Source organism: Heterodontus francisci, chromosome 5 (assembly GCF_036365525.1).
Source record: "Heterodontus francisci isolate sHetFra1 chromosome 5, sHetFra1.hap1, whole genome shotgun sequence".
Classification (NCBI taxonomy): domain Eukaryota; kingdom Metazoa; phylum Chordata; class Chondrichthyes; order Heterodontiformes; family Heterodontidae; genus Heterodontus; species Heterodontus francisci.
The window spans coordinates 98,279,281-98,307,249 of record NC_090375.1 but is presented as its reverse complement, the minus strand read 5'-3'; the positions used below and the strand labels follow the sequence as shown (position 1 = coordinate 98,307,249).

At 43.3% G+C, this 27,969-nt stretch overlaps 1 protein-coding gene across 1 annotated transcript in view; it reads left to right on the top strand.

The window, feature by feature from the left end:
• The window catches only part of LOC137369572 (peroxidasin homolog), a 705,658-nt gene that overhangs the window by 488,476 nt on the left and 189,213 nt on the right, over positions 1-27,969 (top strand). Inside the window, exons 9-10 of the mRNA XM_068030861.1 lie at positions 5,303-5,472; positions 13,546-13,818. Coding sequence (XP_067886962.1) covers positions 5,303-5,472; positions 13,546-13,818 — 443 coding nt within the window. The remainder of the gene's footprint in view (positions 1-5,302; positions 5,473-13,545; positions 13,819-27,969) is intronic.

The window sequence follows — 27,969 nt, the reverse complement described above, 5'->3', positions numbered from 1 at the left end:
ACATTACCCGTCCACGGTAATTTGATGTAAACTGGGCACAGTTCAGGGCTGAAAATGACGGCCTTTGGCCCGTTCGTAAGTTTGTGCGATATACAGCGAAAAATGATCTGATCAGGGTAGGCATTGTCACGCATGATATATTTGATTCACCCTATTTCAGCATCAAGCGTGCATGGTGAGCAAATGGCCCTATTTACGAGGTTGCCGATAAGGCCAATCTTATAGCTAGTGGAACTGTAAGAATCCCAACGCGTGTATTGACCAGTAAAGCTAGGTTTGCGGTAGACTGTGGTAGAGACACCTTAACAGATTTCTCAACTAGTACGTCAAGGAAAGGGAGCTCATTTGACTGCTCCATTTCAATGGTGAATTTGAGTGCAGGATGGAGCCCGTTAAGACATGCAAGGAAATTCTTGCATGCAGCTACGGATTCAAATATAGCAAATGTATCATCTACATATTGGAAATAGGCAAGAGGAAGGAAGTTAGGTGTCATTCCCTCAAAGACACGTTTCTCATGGAACTCAACAAAGATGTTTGCGACAGCTGGGCCTAGAGGGGATCCCATGGCAACACCATCTATTTGGGCATACATGGTGTCATTAAAATTGAACTCAACTGCGCAAGTTGCTGAGTTTATAGGTTGAATGAATACTGATTCACACAATGGTAGTGGGTGTAGATTGCCATGATACAGTGCTGTAGCACAAATATCTACAGGTATCTTATAAATATCTTACAGTTCCACATGCTATAAGATTGACCTTATCAGCAACCTCGTAAATAGGGCCCGAGCCATTTGTTCACCATGCAAGCTTGATGGCGAAATAGTGCAAATCAAAGACATCCTGCGTGACAATGGCTACCCTGATCAGATAATTTCTCACTGTATATCACACAAACTTAGGAACAGGCCTAACGCCATGATTTTTGGTCCTGAAAAGTGCCCAGTCTACATCAAATTACCCTGGAAAGGTAATGTATCCCAAAAATTTGAGCAATAGGCGAAGCTAGCTGTTTCATGCTGCTACTATGCAGTCGCAACACATGTGGTGTTTGCCACTACAGGATGCTGCCGTCAAGCCAAACGATGTCCTGCCTATCACACAAATGACTAATGTGATATATGAATTCTAATGCCAGTGTGATGCCAGGTATATAGGCCGTACGTCCCAAAGACTGGCAGATCGTATCAAACAACATATCCCTTCCGCTGTTTGCAATGGGCAAGGTACAGGCCGTACCCAACCAGCCTATGCTTGCAAAACTCAAAACACAGTGTCCAACATTAGATGTGATTCTGTGATTGGACAACATTTGCTAAATAATCTGCAGTGTGCTAAGAATTACTTTGACAACCAATTTAAGATTGTCAGTCGGGCTTGCAGTGTGGTGCATTTGCGCATACTGGAAGCTACATATATGAATACACAGGTCCCTGTTCTTTGCAGACAGAAAGAACATGTGCACACATTGCGCTTGTTTCAGCTGAATGAAATAAGTGACAGCCATTTGCTGGTTCATTCCAAACAAAACTTGGCTGTTAACTGTTAGTCAACGTAAAGTGGTGCATTCTCAATGGCAACATCTCTACCAATCAGAGTTCACTTGCCAACCAATCAGCACTCTCTTCTCATGCAGCATAGGTTGTTGTTTTCCCTTACATTGGTTATTCCTGTGTATTGTCCTGGTGAGTGCAAGACAAAAAGCTTCGACAACATGTCTCTATTTTCAGCAATTCTCAAAATAATTTAATCTCATATATAATGACTGGCATGTGCATGGTCTGTTAATTAAACACACAACTTCATAATTGTTTCCTAAAGAACTTACGATGACCTAAATAATGTCAATGTGGTAATAAAGCCATCAATATGACAAATTATAGGAAGTGGGACTACATAAACTGATTCATTTTTCTTTAGTATGTACAGCATGTTATCTGATTATGAAATGTCCAGAGGGAGTCTCTCCATTCATCATTCTATTCTGAATTTAACCTCAGGAGGTTCTTCATAGCCAATGTGCATGTATTTAATTTCCAGAGTGAAATCTCTTCAGTCGACTCTTTCCATGGTCTCTTCTGGTCAAACAGACTAATGTGGTGTTTGTTCTCCTGCATTTAAGCAAATAAATCATAGAAAGCCTCATTTAGTTGCTTTATTTGCCAGCATGCTTAGTTTTGAAAAAAATATAGGCTAAATATTCTTTTATGCTACTAATATAATTCAACAGCGCATAGAGACAGTGATTAAGTTCAATTAAATCATTAGTGACAGTGGCATATTAGGTAAGTTAAGGACAAGCCAATCTTTTGAATTGCAGGGTGTGAAATCTAGCCAGTAGCATGTTTTTGCAACTCATGGGCCATAAATTTGTTGTGGATGAGAGGCAGCTTAGCATGTTCCCCATAGCATTTCTACTACATAACCACATTAAAAAGGAAGGGATATCAAGACTTTGGACAAGGGTCTCAACTGGCATGTCCCATATATTCTTCCAGCAATGCCATAACGGAAACTATGTCCTTTTAATCCTGTGAAGGTACCTTTACTGTTTAATGATATAAGATGGGATTGTATACACTGTTTATGTTGCATCTCTGGGGTTTCCACTGATCTTCCAGCAAAATTGCAAATCATTATTGAGATCAGGAGAACCCCTGCAAAAATTGCAGTTGTCAGTGCCAAATCTGAATGATGCCATACATATTTTTGCTATTACTGTGTTGATATGCTCATAGATAAAGTTTGGAATTAAATGTCAGATAGAACTCTTTCTTATGTGACCATCATAAAGTTTATTTCTAATGACAACATGAAAGGGAAGCACAGTTCTCTTCTGATTCATAAAGTCATAGAATCATAGAATCTTACACCACAGGAGGAGATCATTCAGCCCATCATGTTTGTGCCAGCCTATTGAAAGAGCTATCCAATTAATCCCACTCTGCTGGTCTTTCTCCATACTCCAGCAAAGTTTTACCATTCAAATATTTATCCAACTCTCTTATAAATTTTCATCAAGGTAGGGAGACATCACAATATCACATGAGAGTAGAATTCAATATAGAGTTTCTCCATTCTAGCCATCAGTTCTAAAATATAATGTAATATAAGAAAAGACAACTAAGAATTACTGAAGTGATTTATGACTTTAACCCCTTATAGGGACTAAACCAAATCAAGCGTACATCCCTACAGGTCTCCTTTAATTAAGTTCAGATCAGACAGATTCCTACAGACACTTGTTTGGGTCTGAAGAACTGAACTAGTCTTCCCTCAAAGAAAGAAAACTAACAGAGAATATTACTACCTTTTGGATAGCCTATTTTAAAAATAATTATCGTTAAGTCATAAATATCCCAGATATTATAAGGGTCTTGGAAACTCTCTTCAATAAGTATCTCCCCACTTAAGGAGGCACAGAGAGCGGGAACTTGTAGTTGTATACAGAATGCTACATGAGACAATTTATTAACTTTTATATATTTATTAAAGAGTTGAACATGCAATACACTATGTATTGTATACTTAGTGGCTAAGTATTAAGGAATAACAAAGATTACTAAGAGATGTAAAACATAATCTTATTTCCAAAATAGAATCCAAAAGTTTAACTTTGACAATGTTACAGCAAAATATCTTAGAATATCCAACAAAATTTAAAGTAAACTTTTACCTTAAATTCCCTGAGTACCATAGGTTGAGAAGCATTGATGGGGAATTCAATATTTCTGTTTGTTTTTATTCAAAACTCTCATGTTTATACTGTTTCTAATCTAGCATCTCATCTTTTAGAATGTAGGTGTTACCTTTCTGTGTGTGTTTTTCCTGCTTTTGAGATCTATATATGGTAATATCATGAGCTACCATTCCCACCTATTGTATTTGCTGGAAGTTCCCTTTTCTTGAAGTTGTGAGCTTTTATCTGGTCAAAATGTTTTTAATGGGTTTATTTGGCATCTATTTTTGTAAGTACCATTTCATTTCGTAATTTACCATCTGTAATTGTCTTTTTATAGTACCTTGTTCCATCCTCTTGAGTCAGTCTGTCTATATCACTAATACTATCAACTAATTAAGTTTATAGTTATCAGTACTGACCTCACATAGGATATCCCAATGTACTTCATCTTCTAATTCCATTGTAGCAGAGACCTTGGAATGGATTTTTTTAACTTAAAAGGTGTTTCTGTTTCACATTCTATTGTAACAGGGATGTTTATAGATTTTTAACTCTGCTCTTCAAAGGGAATTTCAGCGAGTCTTGAAAACTGGCCATTTATTCAATCTTTAATTCTAAAAGGTATAATGTATTAATTATATCTAAATTTTACCTAAGTAAGTCTATTATACCTATGTGTCATCACAATACCACTAGGAGTTCAGATATCTCCCTTTATAATATTTAGAATTACGTGGTAATTCAGCAGAACATATTTTCTTTTAAAAAATACAACGCCTTATGGGGTGAATGCCAGCACTGGCTACATAAGATCATAAGAAATAGGGGCACGAATAGGCCATTCAGACCCTCGTACCTGCTTTGCCATTCAAAGCTTGACTTTGGGACTGCATGCTGCCCAAAACGTATGTTTTTGAAATGTATTTATTTGAATGTCAAGGCTGGAGAAGTAGGAGTGCTCCTCCCAACTCCACATTTAAACTCCACCAACACCCAATTGTTGCCATTACCCTTGACCTGACTTCCCATCTCTCTCCAGATGTTGCTTCTGATCCTCCTCCCTGGTCTCTGATTCCCCCTCTTAGGCCTCCACTTTTCCCCTCTCCACTCTCCAAGCCCCCTCTCCAGCTTCTGATCTCCTGATCTGACATGACCTCCAATGACCCTACTTGCCCCAGATTTGGATTTGCCCCCCTCCCGAGCCTCCATTTCTCCCTCCCAAACCTGCCAGTAGCAGCCCAACCTTTGTTTACTTTTTGGCGACTGAGGTTTGAGTTCCAATATAAGGGATGCCTCAGGCTTCATCATTCAGGTGTATAGATTCCACTCTGCACCCCCCAAATTTCTACACCAAAGTATATCTTTATTCTGACTTACTTTCTCACCTTTGCGATCCATTCCCACTGAAGTTACACTTGGGAATATGCCAAAATAGCCATATTTTTGATTCTAATATACTTGCAATTTTACTACACACAGCAACAAGGGGAATTCTTTCCTCTGATATTTGTATTTTCCCCAAAGTTAAGCAGAATGACTCACAAAGCAGTAATACAGCCATTTGTTCACTTCGTCTGAGATTGTGTTGACTGTTTACATCTCCATTTTGTTCCAGCAATGAATTACACATGAAGAATGACGTTCGTCTAAATTTACTAGATGATGGTACTTTGATGATCCAAAACACACAGGAATCTGACCAGGGGACATACCAATGCATGGCCAAAAATGTAGTGGGAGAAGCCACAACTCAAGGTGTTTTACTCCGGCACTCTGGTACTCCAAGTAAGAAATCATCCACATTAATTTATTCTTTATTTCTTTTCTGTTTTATTTATTCAATATGCTCTTGTTTTAAGTTCTGTTCTCACAGCAGCTTTACTTTGAATTGTGAAAAAGTTGCAAATTGATTAGTTTCATGGCTCAGGATCTTTTTTATGGAAACGATTTGAGATTAAGTTAGTGTTTTATTTTAAAATAAACTGACTTTGCACTGATTTAAAACTAAGGTCATAGGATACAGGCATTGAAGATGTACATTAAAACCATATGAACCAGTTTGCAGAAAATCCCAGCTCACACTCTATTGTAACAGATACAATGTTGGTCACCCAGGCCGACTGAGGCAGGATACCCTTATTTATTTTGAGGATAACATCAGTTGAATAAAAGTAAAGTTTGATTAGATCTGTTAATATGTACATTCACTTGCTGTTAGTAAAATAAAGCAATTCAAGATTCATTTCTGGCCTCATCTCACCAAATTGTTTTATTCTGCCTTTAGAAAAACTGGAGGAACACATGTGAGGGCACGTGTAAAAGATAAGGGCGATGAATTTGTGGTCCTCCCAATTGTTTGGCATAACTCCAGTGGAAGATCCATGGAAACTCCTGAGAAACAACTTAAATGGATTTTCCATCATTTCTCTGTGGTTTCCATGGATCTTACACTGAAGTAACGGAGGACAATCAACAGAACCCCATAAAAGTTAATGACAAAGATGTCTAGGTTAGATCACAAATGCTCTTATCATTACACTGTATAATTAGGTATTTGGCAGTATAGGTATATTCCTGATTCGAGTCATGCCCACAGACCTTAAGCTTGAAACACACTAAAATACATTGTAACTGCATACAATCACACAACCCAACGTTTGCCATATAGTTTACACTATGCTCTTAAAATGTGATAATTTTTTCAGATACACCCTAAAATATAGTTACAGTAAAAGTCTGAATTTCACTGTAAAATTTACATGATTGTGGTTGCTTAAAGAAAATTTGCTGATATATTGGGACAAATATTTAAATTCAAATATAAAAATGAGCAACAAAGATAATATGGAACATTGTAAATGATTGAAAAGCACCTTGCTTACTCTTTCCTTCCCCTTTCGTTGAAGGAAAAGTAAAGCCCTTTTTAATTAAAGGGGGGGAGGAAGGTGTAAGTGAATTGCAGTGGGCTGTTCACCCATGAGGAGCTTTACAGTTACGCCAGGTACTATCCTCATCTCTTTAAAGTTCTGTTTCATTTGCTTCCAGTCTGAGGTGAGGCAATTCAAAGTTATTTAAATCTAATGGCATCTAATTTCTTGAATCTTCATGGAAAGGAACAATGAATAGAAAGTCGCTGCTGACTGATCACATTCTTTTTAAACCTTCAGTTTCTTCAAAAAATATTCTTCAATTTTTTTTCTGTTTGGGTTTGGAATAGACTAATCAGTTCTTTGTATCATTTTAACCATAATAAGAGAGCACATAAGAAACGGAATGTCTTTTTCAAATGTGTTTTATGTTATTGTGCTTGTAATCAAATGGGAGAGGATCAGCAACCATGGGCTGGATTTTACCAGCCCTCTGGAGATGGGCTGGGCAGGCAGAAGGTCTCATAAAATGGTGGCAGAAGGTGCCGTGAGGGGAGCCCAAGACCTTTCCACTGACACAGGATATTCACAGGGGCGGGAACTTCAGTAGCGCAGCTGCCCACTGACCAGAGATGGATGGTTAATTTAACCAATTAATTGGCCAGTTATCGGCCTCTTCCTGCCCCTGCTAACATTTTACTGATGTCGGGAGGGGATACTGATATGTGGGGTGACTACCAGCCAAACCGTGCGGGATGGGCAGTCCTCCTTTATGGCAATTTGTTCCATGACCCACGGAGGAGCCCCTCCCAACACCACCCCCCCATCTCCCCCCCACCTCCCCCCCCCCCCCCCCCCAGCAGCAAAGAGTGCCCCTGGAACTCTGGTGCTGCTTCTAGAGAGTGCACTCTTCTGAGTTAGTAAAAAAACGTACCTGGGCCTTCAAGGGCGGTTCAACATGGAGGCACCATTTTCTTCTTCTTGTAGCCTCTGCAGTGGCCACCTCCATCACTGCTGGGTCTGCTGAGCTGCCAGCCTTCTGATTGGACCAACAACTCTGGGAGCTGGGCCGCCATCCTCAATTGGATGGCGGTCCCAGCAGTGGCCTTTAATTGGCTGCTGCCAGTAAAAGGCCACCCAGGGTCCCACCTTCTGTCCGCGACAACCCAGGCTTTGATAAAATTCCAGCCCAAAGCTGAATTTTCCCCTGCTTCTTCATCTAAAATTGACAGGATAGAAAGGGAAAGAAGCAGCCAAACCCACTGTGTTTACACCTGTACCTCAATTTCACTTCCCCTCCACCTACTAGAATAGTTGTGATTTTCCCTGTTCCCACTTGTTGCATGTAAATGTCAACAGATTTTGTGGGTCTTGGGTTTCAATCCTGTCATGCTATGCCCCCACCTGCCAAGAATGAGGCACATTAATTTTGTCATGAACATTCATTTTAAATTGTTACCGGAGTGCAGAAAGGACTTGTTAAACAGATTAGCTGTGGCTGGAAAAGAGATTTCATATTAACAGACGGTGATTGGAAGGACAAAGGACCATTCCCTGATACATTCAACCCATAATTAACCTTGATCACCTGGTATTGTGTGTAAGAGGAGCATTCCAGAGACTGCTAAAGTGACGCAATCCAAGACGTGGTCAGACCAGTTAGTCACATCACTAATCTGCTTGGTAAGCTGGGTTTTTCTGAATTATACAAACAGTTTGAATTGAGAGTGTCCATTTGCTCCTGGACTGAGAAGAACTCTCCTGTCTGCTCCCATCTTTTTCTCACAAGCCTCTGAATCCACATGAACCCCAAGAGCGAACAAGGTTTAAGAAGAATACTGGGCCCCAACGAAAAGCAAGATCTACCAACAATCGAGGACTCTACAGTGAGCTCGAAGAACTGTAACAAAAGTTCTTCAGATATTGCCTCAATCTTTTCAACTTTGTTTTTCTTCTGCTCTTTTCTGTCTCTATTTGCATGTGTGTATCGCATATGCATGCTAACGTGGGCGTCGTGGATCCGTAGGCGTGAACTGAATTAGAGTTTGTTTAAGTTCAATAAATTTCAACTTTTCTTCTTTAAACCCAAGTATGCCTGTTTGTTTTGCCTTATAATTGGAAAGCGGTGAACAAGGATTCACCAAGGGGGAGCTAAAAACACGATGTGTTTAAAATTAAACCCTGTTATAGTAAGAGCAGGTGAAGGCTGAGAGGGACCCCTAGATATCTTTCTCACCTGGTCATAACAGAAATTTGGGTGCTAACATCCGGAATTGACCCACAGACAAATGAGAGAAATCAGAAGTGGGAAGCCAAATTGTTCCCAATCAAAAAAAGAGCAAGATTTCAATACAAGTTTTCTTGTGGTTGTGTGTGATTGGATACTAACATGTCTGCGACTGAAGCTAGTAGCTCTCCAAGCCAGGGTGAAGCAACTTGGGATAAGTTAAAAGCACTGTCTTTGGAGGAGCTGAGAAAAATGGCTGAGCAGTGTGAGATCACTGTACGAGGCAAGGCTAGGAAGTCTGAACTACTAAGACTAGTGGCCAACTATTTTTCCCTTGAATCTGAAGAAGCAGAAACAGGGTACTGCTAGCAAAGATACAATTGAAACAATGGAAACTTGAATTAGAAGACAGGGAAAGAGAAAGAGTATGAGAAGGACAGGAGAGGGAGAAAGAGAGAGCCTTCCAGAAGGAACATGAGGAAAAACAAAGTCAGGAGAAGGAACGAGGGAGAGAGGAGAGAGAGAGAGAGAGAACGAATATTCCAGAAAGAATGCGAAGAAAGGGAGCTATGGTGTCTTGAATAAACTAGGGGGTGACAGATTAACCCCAGTGAAAGCATAGCTAATATGGAGGAGTGTAATTCAGAGCTGGGTACAAAATTGTTAAAACTAGCTCAACTAATCCTAAAATTCAATGAGGAGGATGTAGAAGGATTTTTTGTATCCTTTGAGAAACTGGCAAGGGAGCTAAAATTGCCAGCTGAGACCTGGCCTTTTTTACTACAAAGCAAGCTAACTGGAAACGCCCATGAGGTTTATTCCCTGTAGCCAGATGAGAGTTCATCAAATTATGAACTGACCAAAAATGCAATCCTCAGGGCATATGAATTAGTACCTGAAGCCCATCACCAAAAGTTTAGAACCCACAAGAAGCAAGCTAATCAAACTTATCTGGAGTTTGAAAGAAGTAAGCAGCTGACTTTTGACCAGTGGCTGAGGGCTCTTAAAGTACAGCTCAGCTATGATAATCTCAGAGAAGTAATTCTGTTAGAGGAATTTTAACACTCTCTCCCACTCTCCATAAAGACCCATGCAGAGGAGCAGCAGGTTCAGAGAGCCCAGCAAGTGGCCATTCTGGCTGATGAGTTTGCTTTAATTTGTAAGTCGGTTTCCCAGGGGAAAACCTTTGCTAGTCACCCCCACAAATCCGAAAAGGACAAAGGGTGGGAAGGTGATAGGAGCCCAAGCAGTCCTGGGAGAAAAAGGAAAGCAGGAGACACAGGGGCCCCTCCTCTAGCCAAAAAGAAAGGTGCTGTGAGCAAGAGTGAGACCCGGAAACCAGTGTGCTTCCATTGTAATAAAGCAGGGCATTTAAAGGCTGGCTGCTGGAAACTTAAGGGAAAACTGGTAGGATTAATCGAGGCACACCTACTCAGTGAAGAAGGGAACCTTATGGAAAGCACAGCAGAACAAGCTGTAGCTTTAACTGCAGTAAGAGTGAGACCCAGGAAGCTTACTACTGCAAGTGCAGGAAAGGTTAATAGGATTCCTGAAGTTTTTCAGCATTTTGTGTCTGCAGGGAAAGTAGCCCCATACCCTTCGAATGGGTAAGCAAGCTCATAATAATTATTAGGGACACAGGGGCCGCCGGATCCCTTTTACTGGAAAAAGACCTGACTTTTCCCCCAGAGAGTGCAGTGAACACTAAAATGATGGTGAGTGGTATTGGGGGGCAGTGTATGCCTGTACCTGTACACCGGGTGCACCTAGACTGTGACCTAGTTTCGGGACCAGTGACCGGTGGGATTGTCCCTAGTTTGCCTGTGGATGGGGTTGACCTGCTCCTAGGTAATGACTTGGTGGGGGTGAAGGTGGTAGCCCCCCCAGCAGTGAAAGAAAGACCGCAGGAGGTCAGAGAGACAGGGCAGTGGCAGGAGATGGTACCCTGCAGTTCCCCTGAATGTGTAGTGGATCAGGCCATGATCAAACCAGCTCCCTCAGAGGAGACTGAATTAGCACTGCAGGCAGATGACCAGGTCTGTCTGACTGAGACTTTCTTTGGAAAGTTAGGAGACCCAAGGAATTAATTAAATGGATCTTCCCTAGCTGAGGTTCAGTGAGCCGACCCAGTATCGCGAGAGTTAGCACAGGCTGCCCAGTCTGAAATTGAAGCAGAGGGAGTCCCTGATCGCTACTATTTAAAGAATGGGGTACTGATGAGAAAATGGAGTTCTCCTCACAGGCCTGAAAGCAAGGGGTGGACAGTAGTTCACCAGTTAGTGGTGCCACAGAGGTACCAGAGAGGAATATTAAGAAGGGCCTACGAGGCTACAGTGGCTGTACATGCCGGTACACAAAAGACTAAAGCACGCATAATACAGCAGTTTGACTGGCCAAACCTCCACAAAGATGTCATGGAGTACTGCAGGAATTGCCTGTAATAAGTCCTGTACCGGTGTCAGGAGGACCCTCCAGCAGAGGGATGGTGAACTGTAAGGGGCCCCTGCTGAGAACAAAAGGGGACAGGTAGTCACAAGGCTGGCAAAAAGTTAAGCAGGGAAGGGGAAAAAGTGACCAAGAGGGCAGGTTAAAGGAAGTCGGGGAGGAATCCCGGATAAAAATCCTTACTGTCCGGTCAGCCAACCCCAGAAAATGTAAAAAGTTAGACCCCATATCCTCCTAGGTAAATGCAGACAGTTGAAGCACCTCACCAGAGTTGCTAACAGTATTTACAGGAAGCTGCAGAGATAAAGTGAGACCTCTCAGGGGCAGAGAAACTGTGAGGGTGGTGCCTCACCTAGTCAAAGTGCCATAAGGGAGTACAGTAGAGTCTGCCCAAATACCTGCAGGCAGGAGCGTCCTATGGAACAAAGGAGAGATTAGCAAAGAATCCTCCCCCACAGTCAGAACCAAAGAAAACCACCCATCCCCCAAAGTCAAAAACCTTTGCATGACTCAGCAAAGCACCGAAAGAGAGTTCAGGATAGACCGATCACTACTGACTCTCTTGAAAACAAAATTACTTCAGCAGGAACAAAGACCCTAAGCAGCCATGGAAATAGGCAAACGGAAGAGAGACTTTCCCCCCAAAAAACACATGTTTATTGGGACGCCAAAAAGGGGAAAATTTAATAAGTTTTAGGATTTATTAATGAATGGGAATGAATGAGAGAAAGGCATGTTTTTTTTTCTGAATCTTATATTTTCTCTCGACCCTTTTAATGAAATGCACATTTTCTCAAATTGCATTTCATTCTGCTGGGTGTGGAGGTATCATGCTAGGCCCCCAACTGCCAAGAATGAGGCATATTACTTTGTCATGAACATTGATTTTAAACTGTTACTGGAGTGAAGAAAGGACTTGTTTAACAGATCAGCTAGAAAAGACATTTACACATTAACAGATGGTGATTGGAAGGTCAAAGGACCATCCCCTGACACATTCAACCCACAATGAACCTTGATCACCAGGTATTGTATGTAAGAGGAGCATTCCAGAGACTGCTAAAGTAACGCAATCCAAGACGTGGTCAGACCAATTAGTTACATCACTAACCTGCTTGGCAACCTGGGTTTTTCTGAATTGTACAAACAGTTTGAACTGAGAGTATCTGTTTGCTCCTGGACTGAGAAGATCTCTCCTGTCTGCTCCCATCTCTTTCTCACAAGCCTCCGAATCACTGAAGACACATGAACCCCAAGAGAGAAAAGTCTCCTACAGCGAACAAGTTTAAGAAGAATACTGGGCCCCAACGAAAAGTAAGATCTACCAACAATCAAGGACTCTACAGTGAGCTCGAAGAACTGTGACAAAAACTCTTCAGATATTGTCTCAAACATTTCCACTTTGTTTTTCTTCTGCTCTTTTCTTCTCTATTTGCATGTGTGTATCGCATATGCATGCTAGCATGGGCGTCTTGGATCCATAGGCGTCAACTGAATTAGAGTTTGTTTAAGATTAATAAATTTCAAATTTTCTTCTTTAAACCTAAGAAAGCCTGTTTGTGCTGGTTTCTTTGTCTTATAATTGGAAAGCAGTGAATAAGGATTCACCAAGAGGGAACTAAAAATGCGATGTGTTTAAAATTAAACCCTGTTATGGTAAGAGCAGGTGAAGACTGAGAGGGATCCCTAGATACCTTTCTAACCTGGTTGTAACAGAAATTTGGGTGCTAACGTCCAGAGTTGACCCACAGCCAAACGAGAGAAACTGGAAGTGGGAAGCCAAATTGTTCCACCTTTCTCACCTAGTCGTAACGATCCAATTTCACTCCTTACTGCCACTGTCTCCAACAACCTCAGCAACAGCCAGTAGAAAGTTGGATATAGTTCCTGAGATAATATGGGTAAGTCCCAAAATTCAATTCACGAGGGGGTTTAGTAGTGGCCTGCTCCATAATGGCCCTCCGCACCAATCGTTTAGGCATCAGTCTTGGCTGAAGCCGAAAGAAAGAGTTATTGTCCTTTTTGGAGCTCTTATAGAAGCCCTATTTAACAGACCAGCCACCTCTTCAGGTGCTGAAGCAATGGTCCCCCTGAATCACTTGTAGAATTTTCTATTCCAAATTACCCCAATGTAAGAAAATGGATTGGCGTTAAGGCAGGTTTATAGCAGTAGGGCCCCACTGAGAAGATAAAAATCCAGCCCTAACACATTAACCCGAAATAACTGTACATCTAGCCTTCTTAATTTGGTGGTGAAAGAATGTTAATCAACCAAAGTATTTAAAACAAATATTTTACTGTGCCATTTTTCTGCTCTAGCCAAGCCCAGTTTTGTGATTCAGCCACAGAACACTGAGGTTTTAGTTGGATCAAGTATCACTTTGGAGTGCAGTGCCATTGGACATCCGCAACCTCGAGTTACGTGGACTAAAGGAAATGGAGAGCTGCTCCCTACGCACTCCAGGTACACCACCACTTCCTCAGGTGGCCTATTTATTCGGAATGTTACCCTCCAGGACCATGGCCAGTTCATCTGTCATGCCAGTAATAATCAAGATTCCATCCAATCCTCAGCATCTATCATTGTACAAGGTAAGTGTGACTTTGCTGTTCTTTGCTCAAAAAGGATTCTTACAACTTGGGAAATGTATGCTGACTTATTTTTGAAGGTAAATGTTGTGTTCTAAGCTGTGTTTTCCAAACTTGGCCAGTGGAGTGGCAGGGTGGGGAGGGCAGGGGGCTGGGGAAACCAAGTCCTCACATCCCTTTCCAGTCTAACCTGCTTTTTAATCACCTGAGACAGTAGGAAAGGCTGCCGGCCACCTAGTCACCACTCCATGTAAATGATGGCAGAGGGCCTGACGACTCAACTAATTTTCCTGGCAGTCGTCCCTGGAGCAGGGATGGAAGGCTTCAATGCCGCTTTTGGACAATCTGCCAGGAACCCAACCTGTCGAAGAAATGAGCCCCCAACTAAGAAATCAGGTTAGATTTATGGCAGGTTTGGGACAGTGGCCGGAACTTGCACTCCAATGCTCCTCCTGTGGAAGTTAGGATTGACACCAAGCCTGCTATACAAACATACGAACATACGAATTAGGAGCAGGAGTAGGCCACTCGGCCCTTCGAGCCTTCTCCACCATTCAATAAGTTCATAGCTGAAGTGATTACTCTACATTTCCACCGACCCCCGATAACCTTCCGCCCCCTTACTTATCAAGGATCTATCTACCTCTGCCTTAAAAATATTCAAAGACTCTGCTTCCACCGCCTTTTGAGGAACAGAATTTCAAATATTCACGACTCTCTGAAAGAAAATATTTCTTATCTCTGTCTCAAATGGGTGACCCCTTAATGTTAAACAGTTTTAGATTCTCCCACAATGGGAAACACCTTTTCCACATCCATCCTGTCAAGACCCCTCACGACCTTATATGTTTCAATCAAGTCGCCTCTTACTCTTCTAAATTCCAGCGTATACAAGCCTAGCCTGTCCAATCTTTTCTTGTAAGACCTGCCCATACCAGGTATTGGTCTAGTAAACCTTCTCTGTACTGCCTCCAACGCATTTACATCCTTCCTTAATTAAGGAGACCAGTACTGTACACAGTACTCCAGATGTGGTCTCACCAATGCCCTGTATAGCTGAAGCATAACATCTCTACTTTTGTATTCAATTCCGCTCGCAATAAACGATAACATTCCATTTGTTTTTCTAATTATGTGCTGTATCTGCATACTAACCTTTTTTGATTCAAGCACTAGGCACTCATATCTCTCTGCATCTCACTGCTCTACAATCTCTCACCATTTAGATAATATGCTTCTTTTTATTCTTCCTGCTGAAGTGGACAATTTCACACTTTCCAACATTATACTCTATTTGCCAGGTCTTTGCCCACTCACTTAACCTATCTATATCCCTTTGTAATAAAAGCAAAATACTGCGGATGCTGGAAATCTGAAATAAAAACAAGAAATGCTGGAACCACTCAGCAGGTCTGGCAGCATCTGTGAAAAGAGAAGCAGAGTTAACCCTTATCAAGGGTCAGTAACCCTTCTTCGGAACTGACAAATATTAGAAAAGTCACAGGTTATAAGCAAGTGAGGTGGGGGTAGGGCAAGAGATAACAAAGGAGGTCTAGATTGGACCAGGCCTCATAGCTGACCAAAAGGTCACGGAGCAAAGGCAAACAATATGTTAATGGTGTGTTGAAAGACAAAGCATTAGTACAGATTAGGTATCCCTTTGTATATGGATAGAAGGTATATAGATAAAGATAGAAGATAGAATGTCCTCTTCACAACTTACTTTCCTACCTGTCTTTGTGTCATCAGCACATTTAGCAACCATACCTTCAGTCCCTTCATCTAAGTCATTTATATAAATTGTAAAATGTTGAGGCCCCAGCACAGATCCCTATGACACACCACTCGTTACATCTTGCCAACAAAAAATGACCCATTTATGCCTACTCTCTGTTTCCTGTTAGCTAACCAATCTTCAATCCATGCCAATATGTTACCCCCTACACTATGAGATTTTATTTTCTGCATTAACCTTTGATGTGGCACCTTATCAAATGCCTTCTAGAAATCTAAGTACTATACATCCCCTTAATCCACAGCATATGTTATTTCTTCAAAGCACTCCAATAAATTGGTTAAACATGATTTCCCTTTCACAGCGGCACAGTGGCGCAGTGGTTAGCACCGCAGCCTCACAGCTCCAGCGACCCGGGTTCGATTCTGGGTACTGCCTGTGCGGAGTTTGCAAGTTCTCCCTGTGACCACATGGGTTTTCGTCGGGTGCTCCGGTTTCTTCCCACAGCCAAAGACTTGCAGGTTGATAGGTAAATTGGCCATTATAAATTGCCCCTAGTGGTGGTAGGGGAATTGAAGAAAGGTGGGGATGTGGTAGGAATATGGGATTAATGTAGGATTAGTATAAATGGGTGGTTGATGGTCAGCATAGACTCAGTGGGCCAAAGGGCCTGTTTCAGTGCTGTATCTCTAAATAAATAAATAAAACCATGTTGACTCTGCCTGATTACCTTGAATTTTTCTAAATGCCCTCTATAACCTCTTTCTAATAGATTCTAACATTTTCCCTAAAACAGATGTTGAGCTAACTGGCCTGTAGTTTCCTGCTTTCTTTCTCTCTCCCTTTTTGATTAAAGGAGTTATATTCACAATTTTCCAATCGAATGGAACCTTCCTCGAATCTAGGGAATTTTGGAAAATTAAAACTAACGCATCAACCATCTCACTGGCCACTTCTTTTAACACTCTAGGATGAAGTCCATCAGCATCTGGGAACTTGTCAGCCCGCAGCTCCAACAATTTGTTCAGTACCACTTCCCTGGTGATTGTAATTTCCTTGAGTTCCGCCCTCCTTCCATTTCCTGACTTACAGCTAATTCTGGGATGTTACTTGTATCCTCAATAGTGAAGACCGATACAAAAATATCTGTTCAATTCATCTGCCATCTCCTTATTATCCATTATTAATTCCCCAGACTCATTTTCTATAGGACCAACACTCACTTTGTGAACTCTTCTTTTTTAAATATCTATAGAAACTCTTACATTGAAGGTTTTGTTTTTGGATTTCATGCTTGATTGTTCATGTTTCAAAAGGTTTATACTGATTCATGACAACTAATATGATTAGCTAATGCTTTTTCAAAGGTAACAAATTGTTCAAAACAGTATGAATCCTGCATTCTCTATCAACTAGTATATTTAAGTGCTTAGAGATAGTTCACATGACATTGGTTAGTTAACTGATGTCTGTATTGACAATAGAATCATTTTCATCGCTGTTTCATCTTAGGAATGCTGAGCTACTGTGTGTAAGGACAGTTCAGACCTCAGGCATTGAGCTGAAATTTATGGAGCTTGCAGGAGCGAGATAGGAGGTGGGGGTTGGGGTGAAAAATCAGAGGGAGGGCCGGGGATAGAATGCCCATTGTCATCCCACCACCATAGCATGTTGCCAGTGGTGGGGAAGGTGGAGGACAACCTTCCTGCCCAGAAGCCAATTGAAGCATTTAAGTGGCCAATTAAGGGCCCCTTCCCACTGCAATTGTACCAGCGGTGGATGGGCCCTCCACCACATGGGGAGACCACCTAATGAACCATGGCGGCCACCCTGTGGGCCCGGAGGGGCCCTTCTAATCAGGCACTCTGTGGCCCAAGGAGGGCAGTCCCCACTGCCGGCGGCAATGTTTGCCCTCACAGCAGCAAACCGTCCCCCCACCCTCACCTATCACCCCCCATCCCCTCACAGGGGCCTGCCTGGCTGGCTCCGGCAACTCCGACCCCACTTACCTTACTGTGAGGCCAGTGTCCATCGCTGAATCACCGCTCCTGATGGCGCTGCTGGGGCTGAGAAACCTCCAAACCTCCAGCAGCTCTTGGCTCATGTCTCTTAAAGGGACGGAAGCCCCAACAGCAGTTCATTAGCTGCAGGGTAGGCCTAAAATACAACCGCCATCCCCTCAAACAGCTGAGACGGGGTTGCCCCCGGCTTTCCAGCCCATCATCTGGGCCACCGCCAGCCTGAAAAACTCCAACCCAATGTGTATTTACTTGTTTATTAATCTTCTATTGGATCGTTATCAATCATGATATTATGATTTAAGTTTGTGTCATTCTTCCTTTGATGATGATTGGTTATCAGTTCCATCTTTAACAAATTAAAAATATAGATACTATGACCTTTCAGGGTTTAGAAGTTCTGTGGTGATAATAAGGTTTGGGTGCAGTGGATTATATTAGCAGGTGGTTTGCATAATACGACAAGTCACTGTGACATACCAAGAATTTGTGAGAAAGAGCTAAGCAAACAATGTGCTGATTGAGCAGTAATTCTAGTTGAATTTATTGTAAGTTAATTATTTGTACATTAATAGTCATTTGGTCGTACAGAACTTGAGTATTGCTGAAAACAGAGTCATTTGTCGAATCTTTTCGTCTTGCACTCATCAGGACAATTTGCAAGAATAACCAATGTGAGGGAAAGCAACAATGAGAAGAGAGTGCTGATTGGTTGGCAAGTGGACTCTGTTTGGTCGAGGTGCTACCATGGAGAATGCATCAGTTTATGGTGACTGACAGTTAACTGCCAAGTTTTGTTTGAAATTTAAACCGGGCAGCTTGACTCTAATTGGTCGAGGCATTGCCCTGAGGAATGAATCAGCGAATGGCTGTCACTTATTTTGTTTAGCTGAAACAGGCACAATGTGTGTACATGTTCTTTCTGTCTGCAAAGAACAGGGCCCTCTGTATCAATATATTTAGCTTCCAGGACATGCAAATGTGCCACATTGCGAACCCGACTGACAATCTTAAATTGGTTGTCAGCGTAATTCTTAGCACACTAAAGATTATTTAGCAATTGCGGAATCATATCTAATGTTGGACACTGTGTTTTGAGTTTTGCAAGCAAGGGCTGGTTGGGAACAGTCTGTACCTTGCCCTTTGCGAACAGCAGAATGGACATGTTTGATATGATTCGTCAGTCTTTGGGACCTATGGCCTATATACCTAGCATCGCACTGGTTGTTTCACGCTGCTACCATGCAGTCGCAACATGTGGAGTGTTCATCACTAACAGGATGCTGCGGTCAAGCCAAAATGATGTTCTGCCTATCATCTTCTTTGGCCTCCTTATCTCGAGAGACAATGGGTGAGCACCTAGAGGTGGTCAGTGGTGTGTGGAGCAGCGCCTGGAGTGGCTATAAAGGCCAATTCTACAGTGACAAGCTCTTCCACAGGTGCTGCAGAAAAATTTGTTTGTCGGGGCTGTTACACAGTGGGCTCTCCCCTTGCGCTTTTGTCTTTTTTCCTACCAACTGCTAAGTCTCGCCACACTTTAGCCCCGCCTTTATGGCTGCCTGCCAGCTCTGGCAAACGCTGGCAACTGACTCCCACAACTTGTGATCAATGTCACAGGACTTCATGTCGCGTTTGCAGACATCTTTAAAGTGGAGACATGGACGGCCGGTTGGTCTGATACCAGTGGCGAGCTCGCTGTACAATGTGTCTTTGGGGATCCTGCCATCTTCCATGCGGCTCACATGGCCAAGCCATCTCAAGCGCCGCTGACTCAGTAGTGTGTATAAGCTGGGGATGTTGGCCGCCTCGAGGACTTCTGTGTTGGAGATACGGTCCTGCCACCTGATGCCAAGTATTCTCCGGAGGCAGCGAAGATGGAATGAATTGAGACATCGCTCTTGGCTAACATACGTTGTCCAGGCTTCTGCCTATCATACAAATGAGTAATGTGATATATGAATTTCAATGCGAGATCAGCAGCGAGCTTAAAAAATGGCGGACCGATTTTCAGCGCAGTGGCTCATTTAAATGGCCCTGGCGGATTTCCCCCTTCACCAATTACATGAGGTGGGGGGGGCAATACGTCCCTGGCAACAGCGTCAGGCGCCACTGCGCAGGCGCTGACGCCATTTTTAAAGGCCTTTGAGCCCTACATTACAAGTTAAAGTTTTAAAGCGAAAGTGCAGTAATACGTATTTTTAAAAATTAAATAAATGTTTCTCGCTGCTCTCCCACCCTCCCAATACCATACACTCATTCCTTGCCCTCTATGCTCCCCCAAAATACTTACCTTGTGTTCCTGACCTTCCCCCCACCAAATTTCACAAACTTTTAACTTCACCCCTTCCCACCATCCCCTACACCAATCAGATTAGTTTGACCCCACTACCACCACCAACCCCCCCCCCCCCCCCACACACTGAAGTGCTTACCTGCTCCACCCTCTCCACCAATGTCCCTCATCAGCTGTATGGACGAAGATTAGAAGGCGCAGGAATGACGGCCACCACCACCAATATGCACCAGAATGGACGTCAGGAAGGGTAAGTAATTAATTAATTTCTTTACATAAATTTACCTATTCAAATTTGGCTCCCATTGCTGTGCGGTGGGGATTGGCCACGAGGCCTCGCTGCCGCTGGCAATATTGAGCCATGCCTTCCGGTGTCGAGACCTGTGGCAGGCCTCTCCTGGAGGCATTTTCCGCTCCCTGCCCTGTCACGACCCCCAATGTCGGAGGGGTCTGTGAAATCCAGCCCATTGACTCGGGCTGCCAGCACCTGTGAGGGAGGTTGCACTGCTATCCGCTGGCCAGTGTTTCCTGGAATTCCAAGCAGGGAAACTCTCCTCAGATTCACCTCATGAAGCAACACTTCTACTTCACCAGCCATCAGATGGAAATTGAATGCTGCGCCGCTCCAATGATTGATCACCCGCTCTGTTTCTTGCATTCACATTGTTTTTGCCCTCCCTTGATTTTTGCCTGTCATTTCTTTCACCTTGATACATTTGTGAAGGCTGGCAAATTTTTCAAGTCAATTTTCAGCCGTAGTAAAGCTCAAGCAATATATCCCCCATCCCTTTTAGTATTTCGGCAGATCTCACAGTGCCCTACCACTATCTCCTCCCACCTCAGTGAGCTCTACCTGCAGATGTAAGGTCGGCTGGGAGCTCAGATAAAACATTTAAATTCTTTCATCTTGCACAATAGTGTGAGGCTAGTCTTCACAGCTTTCAGAGAAAACTTTAGTTGCTGTGATTGATTTCGGCTCCTCTGCACTAGGACCAGGAAGTTTATTGCAGCTTAAACCATCATGGAGTGGGGTTTAGTGGTTTTAAATTTGCTTTTATTAAAAATAAGAAAAAAGATAATATTTCTAGTGGCATGTCATTGGCAATGCAATGGTATCATGTCACTGTCATTTGTCATTACTTATATCGTTTGTTTTTCAAAAGTGTCCTAATAAATGAAGAATGTATATGTTAAAACCTGAGGAATTGTCATGGAATTCTAAGCATGTACTCATTTTGATGTTACTGGATCCATGTATTCCATTGCTGTGGTCACTATAAAACAAATCATAAATTTAATCTTTTTGATGCATTTACAAGATAACTGGAACTCATTGAGGCCAATCTGTCATCATCTGTCACTGCACGTACAAACACATATGATTCATTTGATCAGCTCAGTTGGCTAAGAGTGATGTTTAAAGTGGTAAACCAGCATTTCAAACAGTATTTGTTGAAAAGACCCTGTGCACAAAAGTATCCGACATGATCTAAAATTGCTAATACTGAAAAGCAGATGCTGTTAGTGTTAATGGGTATGAGTACTTCACTGTTTTTGTGAGGATGTAGAAAGTATGTGTGAGCATAGAATTGAAAGTGTCATGAAGAATGGAAGGTGTGTTTGCTTCTATCCTAAAAAAGAGTTAAATGTGTTTCTACATGCTATTAAAGTATATAAATTATTGAAAACTGTTAAATGCAAAGTGTTAACTGTGGCTCAGTTGGTAGCACTCTCACCACTGAGTCAGAAGGTTGTGGGTTAAATCACTCTCCAGAGACTTCTGGCAAGATTTTTAGGGCCCTGCTGGGAGCAGCCATGCAGGCAGGTGCGAAAATTAGCACTGGCAGCCGGCGTGCCAGTTTTACATCACCATTCTTATCTTCCTCAGCACGGGTGAAGGTAGGCCACGGAGACTCCTCCCCACCCCACAGTTTGGAAATGAGACCAATTCCTCTTGTGAACAAGCTCAATGTAAGCTCATTAAGGGCCAGTATGGAATTTTGGTCTGGGTGCATGGGCTGCACGCTGGATCAGGGACAGGCCAGGCGCATTAAGGCAGAAACACAGTGGGAAGCCAGTCATAGCTGCGCTATGAACTTAGGTGGGCCCAAAAAAAGGAGCACAGTTGAAAGGGTCACTCAGCCATCGACGCACATGTACCATCAGGTGTGTAGAGGTTGCAGGGAGAGTAGTCTATATGTGTTCGGGGAGTGGAGGGGATCGTGACCCTCCTAGCATCGTGGAGGCATAAGAAGAAGGGGTTAGTGCTCCAGAAATTATTATGAATGCAGATGAGCACAAGTAAGGCAAAAATTGATAATGGGATTACAGTTCCGAGATGTTTGGTCAAGTGGTGATGAGGATCAATATCCTCAGCAGCAGAGGCAAGACCCGGGCATGAGAAGGGCAGAGGAGAGGGATGAGAGTCAAGAAGGCAACAGAGGCCATACCCTCAGCATAGAATCTACCACTGAAGATGGAAATACCTGGACATGTCACAGAACCAGTGCCACAGGAGACTGCATGCAGGCAGATGATCACTGAGATTTGTGCCTTCGTTGCAGAAGACCTCACACCTCGCAGCATTGCTCACTATACCCTGCCAGTAACCGTTAAAGTTACAGCGGCTTTGAGCTTCATCCCTTCTGGCTTCTTCCAAAGATCATCAGCGAAACTTGGTGGTGTCGCGCTTATCATTGCAGCTTGCGGGTCATTGATGCCCTATCTGTGAGAGCTGGACAGTACATACCATTTCAAACATGTGGGGCCTTGCATGCACAAAGGGCATTGGGATTCGCCTGCATCACTGAATTCCCGCAGGTGCAGGGCATCATCAATTTCACCCATGTGGCCGTCAAGCCGCCGAGTGATCGGCCAGTGAGATTCATCAACAGGAAGTGCTTCCACTTCCTCAATGTCCACAACAAGAGCTTCATGCATGTGTACGCTCGCCTTCCTGGCAGCTGCCATGACTCTTTCATTGTTCAGCAGTCTAGGCTGCCACAGCTCTTTATTCCACCTCCCCAAACTGCGTGGATGGATTCTAGGAGACAGGAAGAGATGGATCCTCACCACTTTATGTGACCCTGAGACACAGCCACAGAGGGTCTACAACCAAAACTATCTGCTCACAAGCATCACTATTGAACTGGCCATCAAGCTTCTGAAGGTATGGTTCTAGTGCCCTGCAATACACTCCTGCAATGATCTTGCGCATTGTGGTGGTCTGCTGCCCTCTCCATAACGTGGCCCTCCAGAGAACTGTGGATGTTAATGAGGGTGAGGCCCTGGAATGACACAGATCATTGGAGAAAGAAGAGGAACCAGAGGTCGAAGAGGAGGAGGAAGAGGAGGAGGAGGTGGAAGAGGAAGATGCAGAACTTCCTAGAGGTGCTCTAGCTGCGTAGACTGGTGGCCAGGGCCAGCACAGGACTCGAGGGTCTCGTCAAGATGCTATAAATGTCAGGAAGCATCTGATCCAGACACAATTCAGCTGAGTCCTTCTAACTCAGAAGGATAGCATGCTCTGGAAGACACTTTGAGCTGCCTGTGAGAACAGTTTGATTAGAGGTGCAGCCTTGAATGAATCCATTCTTACTGCCAATGAATGATGCAGATCTGTCCAGCAGTCTCACAGTCTCCCTTCAAAGACCTTTGCTTCTCTTCACCAGTTCTTCCCTCTTTTTCAGTTTCACCACTGAAGAATGGAAGCTCACACATCTGGAGTCATGTGTCAATATTTAGAATCATAGAATGGTTACAACACAGAAGGAGCCCATTTGGCCCCTCGTGTCCATGGCAGTTCTCTGTAAGAGCTATTCAGCTCGTTCCACTCTCCTTCCATTTCCCCATTTTTTCTCTTCAACTAAATATCCAATTCCCTTTTAAAAACTATGATTGAATCTGCCTCCATCACAATCTCAGACAGTTCATTCTAACCACTCACTGAGTAACAGAGTTTTTCCTCATCTCATTGTTAATTCCTTTGCTAGTCTTTTTCAATCCGTGTTCTATGGTTCTCGACCTTTCTTCCAATGGGGACAGTTTCTCTCTATCTACTCTGTCTGGACCTCTCATGACTTTGTGTGTTCCAAAAGGAACAAAGTGCACATTTACAAGTGAAGCAAACCCCAGTGAACCACTCAGTGCTCTGCCTGGCATGGTGGCCTCTGCTCTCTGGCGATCCTGCATGGTGCTCTTCTTGTGGCCTCTGATGAGTGGTGGCAGCCTGCTCGCTTGTGTCTGCTTGTGGCTGAGATGCACATGGTGGTCGGCCTCGTCGTGGAGCTACCATTGGGAGCACCTCCAGGAGGCTGCTGCACTGGTGTCAATGCAAATGCATCCTTTGTCACAGGGGCCCTGCTGCATAGATGGTCCCTGTGTCAGAGCGGCCAAGGAGGCTGATGATGTTGATGGCGCCATGAGGGGAGGCTCCCTCATCATCATCAGTGATTGCCTCAGCCTTTGGCTATCACTCCGGATGGCTGGTGGGGAGCATCAATTGGAGAGCAACTGGCATCCACTCAATGCATCTTTGTGCCACCAGCGTCACTGACCGGTCAATGCTACAGAGCATTGCATGCATTCTGTGCATGTCAGTATGCAGCTCCTGCATCCACTCAGAGTGCTGCTGCATATGGCACTCCATGAGGTTTGCCACCCTCAATGGAGGAGCTGATGTGTTCAAAGCCCTGAGCCATTGTGACACAAATGAGTGGCTCCTCCATTCTCAGCCCATGACCCCACACTGTCTCAGGGAACTGTGACATGTGGGTACACATCTGTTGCTGCTGGTCTAAATAGAGCCTCCTTTCTTGTGACTCTTGAGGCCCTGCATCTGCACCCATTAGTATGGCAGTGTCTGTACGCCATTCTCTGAGGCAACCTCCAAAAGGACCTCAAGGTCAGAATCTAAGAAGGGAAGGGCAGCCCTATCCATGGTTGCCAGACCTCTGTCCCGCTTCCTGTCTCCTTGGTTCTTGCATTTCTTCTTTCATAAGGCTGCCTCAGTAATGGCTGCCTTAGAAATGGCTTGAAATGAGGCAAGCATTTCAGCAGTCCTGCTTCCATCCAGCACCCATTGCCACGAATTGGGCCTCCAACCAACCCTCCAGCCAATTAGCGGCCTGCCTCCACACAAATCGTGGGCTGTGACTACTTCTCCCTGGGTCAGGGTCGGGACCTGGAAACAGTCCTGACATCAGTTTCCCAACCCCAGCTGCAAAATCCAGTCCTTGAACACAAAATATAGGCTGAGACTCTAAAACAGTACTGAGGAAGTGCTGCATTGTTAGGGGTGCCATCTTTTGGATGCAAAGCTATATTGAAGCACTGTCTTCACTCTCGGGTAGACAAAAAAGATCCAATAGCACTGTTTCAAAGAAGAGGACAGGAGTCCTAAATAATATTTATCTGTCAACCAGCATCACTGAAGCAGAGTATCCAGTCATTATCACATTGTTGTTTGTGGAGCCATATTGTGTGCAACTAGGCTGTTTGTGTTTCCTTTATTGAAACAGTGACTATGGCTGTAATTTTCCTAGCCTGTGGAGGCAGCATTGGAGGTGGGGCAGCATGGAATTTTGAAATGAAAGCATCAAGCTCGTGCTTTTCCCAGGGGTGGAAGCGCACCGGCAATAGCAACATACCCGGAGGCAATGGGCAGATGGCTCAACCAATTAGTGAGGTACTTAGTGGTCATTTTGTGAGTGGACTGCAATCTTGCCAGTGTTGCCCAGGATCCTGCTGTGCCCACAGCCTGCCAAGTAAGAAGACGCAGCTGCACAGCAGGAGGTGGAGGTTTTGCTGCATATGTTTGAGATTTAACTGATACTGGCAGAAAATGGCAAGGATGCTGCCTTCCCAACTCATAGCCTTGCCATTGAGTGAGGAATTCATGGAAATGGATGTCTCCAATCCCCATGAGCCTCATGATGTCTCGTCCTCTCCCCTGATGCTGATGGCAGCTGCAGTGCTTCCCTGCCATTCCTGCTACTATAGCCTCAGCAGCACTCCTTTTGGTTACACCATGGGGCTGCCAGCCTCCCTTGAAATGGACCTTGCTAATTGGACACAACCATGGATTGTGGCCTTGTAAGAGGTTCTGTTCCCGTACTCCCTTACTACAGTTCTTGGACTTTAGAAATTACAAGAACAAAATTGCACACGACACAGGGTTTGGCTTAACCATGAATTGTTGTTTGTTGAATCCAATAATATTCCTAATACAGATACCTCTACAGTTAGTTGAAACAAAAATAAAACAAAGCTGCCCTCAGTATAAAACCTCCTTCAGTAACTTAAAATTGACACCCCAAATCCCAGCTGAACCCTTCAGCAATTTGACCACTGTTCCCAGTTACCCAAACAAAGTCACTATGACTCGGCTCAAACTTACAAATTTCAGGCAAAAACACTATGCTTTTATCCCAAAACCCTCAGACCAAAATCACAACGATTTGGCTGAAACACAAATATGGGCAAAACACAATGCTTTGTCCCTACCCCTCAGACCAATATCACTACAAATTGGCTGAATACAAATACGGGAAAAAACACTACGCTTTTGTTCCAGCCCTCAGTCCAATATCTCTACTATTTGGCTGAAATACTTCAATCCCCAACACGGCTGGTCGATTGTAGGTCCTGAGTCAAGATGACCAATCTTGACCCTTCTTCCTGACTGCAGCACAGTCACTCCGATGTGGCTGCTTTTTATAATGACTCAGAACTTCTAAGACATATGTTCTATTGTTCATGCTGTGCTGTGTTCAGCAGATAAACATCCTTTAGTTTATTTCACACCTAGCCCAGACGAATATGATTAATTCATACAGGGTGCAACAATGCAGGTTTTTTCATGGTAGAAATAACTCAAACAAATCTTCAAGACATCTGATCAGTGCCAACAATACAGTTTTGTCATGGCAGAAATAACTCAAGCAAAATCTTCAAACTCTCATGTTGTTTAAGCAAATTCTCCTGCTGTTTTGAGGCAATACACTAACAGCACCTGGCTCTGAAATTGCTGGAAGGTGTGAATGTCTCATCCCTCTCCTCGAGATAAATTAGTGGCCAGATTCCAGTACTATTGTCTATGTTGGTAGCCTTACTATCATATCGAAGGCATGTCCCTTATACCATTGTGCAGGGTAATCAGTCTATTGATTGCATTAGCCGATGGTAGATGATGGCTTTTCCTTTGGCACCATTGTTCCATTGAAAGCACTCAGTCAATGTATGAATTCCTTTTGATGAGCCACTGTATTTTCTGAATGTCCAAATTAACCCTTTTCTGCCCAGCCTGTGCTGCTGGCTGCAGCTTGGCTTTTTGTATTGTAATCCAAACATGAGGTCAAAGCATGTCTGTGGGTCTGAATTTTATAGTCCATAAATTTTCCCAGTTGGAGGGGATTCTGATCCTACAGCCTGTTACTTGGCGGCCTCTCATAAAGTTAAGCCGACAAGTGTCCTACTGAAATGCGTGGGCTTGGGACCCAAAAATAGTCCTGATTCGAGTTCCCGAAGACCACGGGAAAACTCAGTCCTACATTTCAAAAGTAATTCATTGGCTGTAAAGTGCTTTGGGGTGTCCTGAGATCATGAAACAAGTTATATAAATGCAAATTTTTCTTTTTTTCTTTCTACCTAACATGAACAAAATATTTTTAACAAATGAGGAACCCAAATACTTTTTCAAATATACCAGACTAAAAGTCAATGTGGTTCAGTATCATAGTCAAGTTTTTCCTTGCTAACCATACATGCCAGTCTACAAAACTTGGAAAGGCTGACAAATAGTTAAAATAAAATCTGAATAAAAACAGAAAATTGTGGAAAGCCTCAGCAGATCAGGCAACATCTGTGCAGAGAGAAATATAGGGTTAACCTTTCCAGTCTCTCCACAGATGTTGCCTGATCTGCTGAGTGCATCTACAGTATTTTGCCTTTTTGTATCAAAAAAGATGGCAACTCAAAAAAAAAAGGCCTTACAACTGTAAATCAGCCTGAAATTCAAAAACTAATGGCCTCTAGTTCTCAGAGAATGGGAAACATAAACAAGGATTCAAAGCACTGATGTTGTGCGAAGAGAAAACTTTTGGAATGTA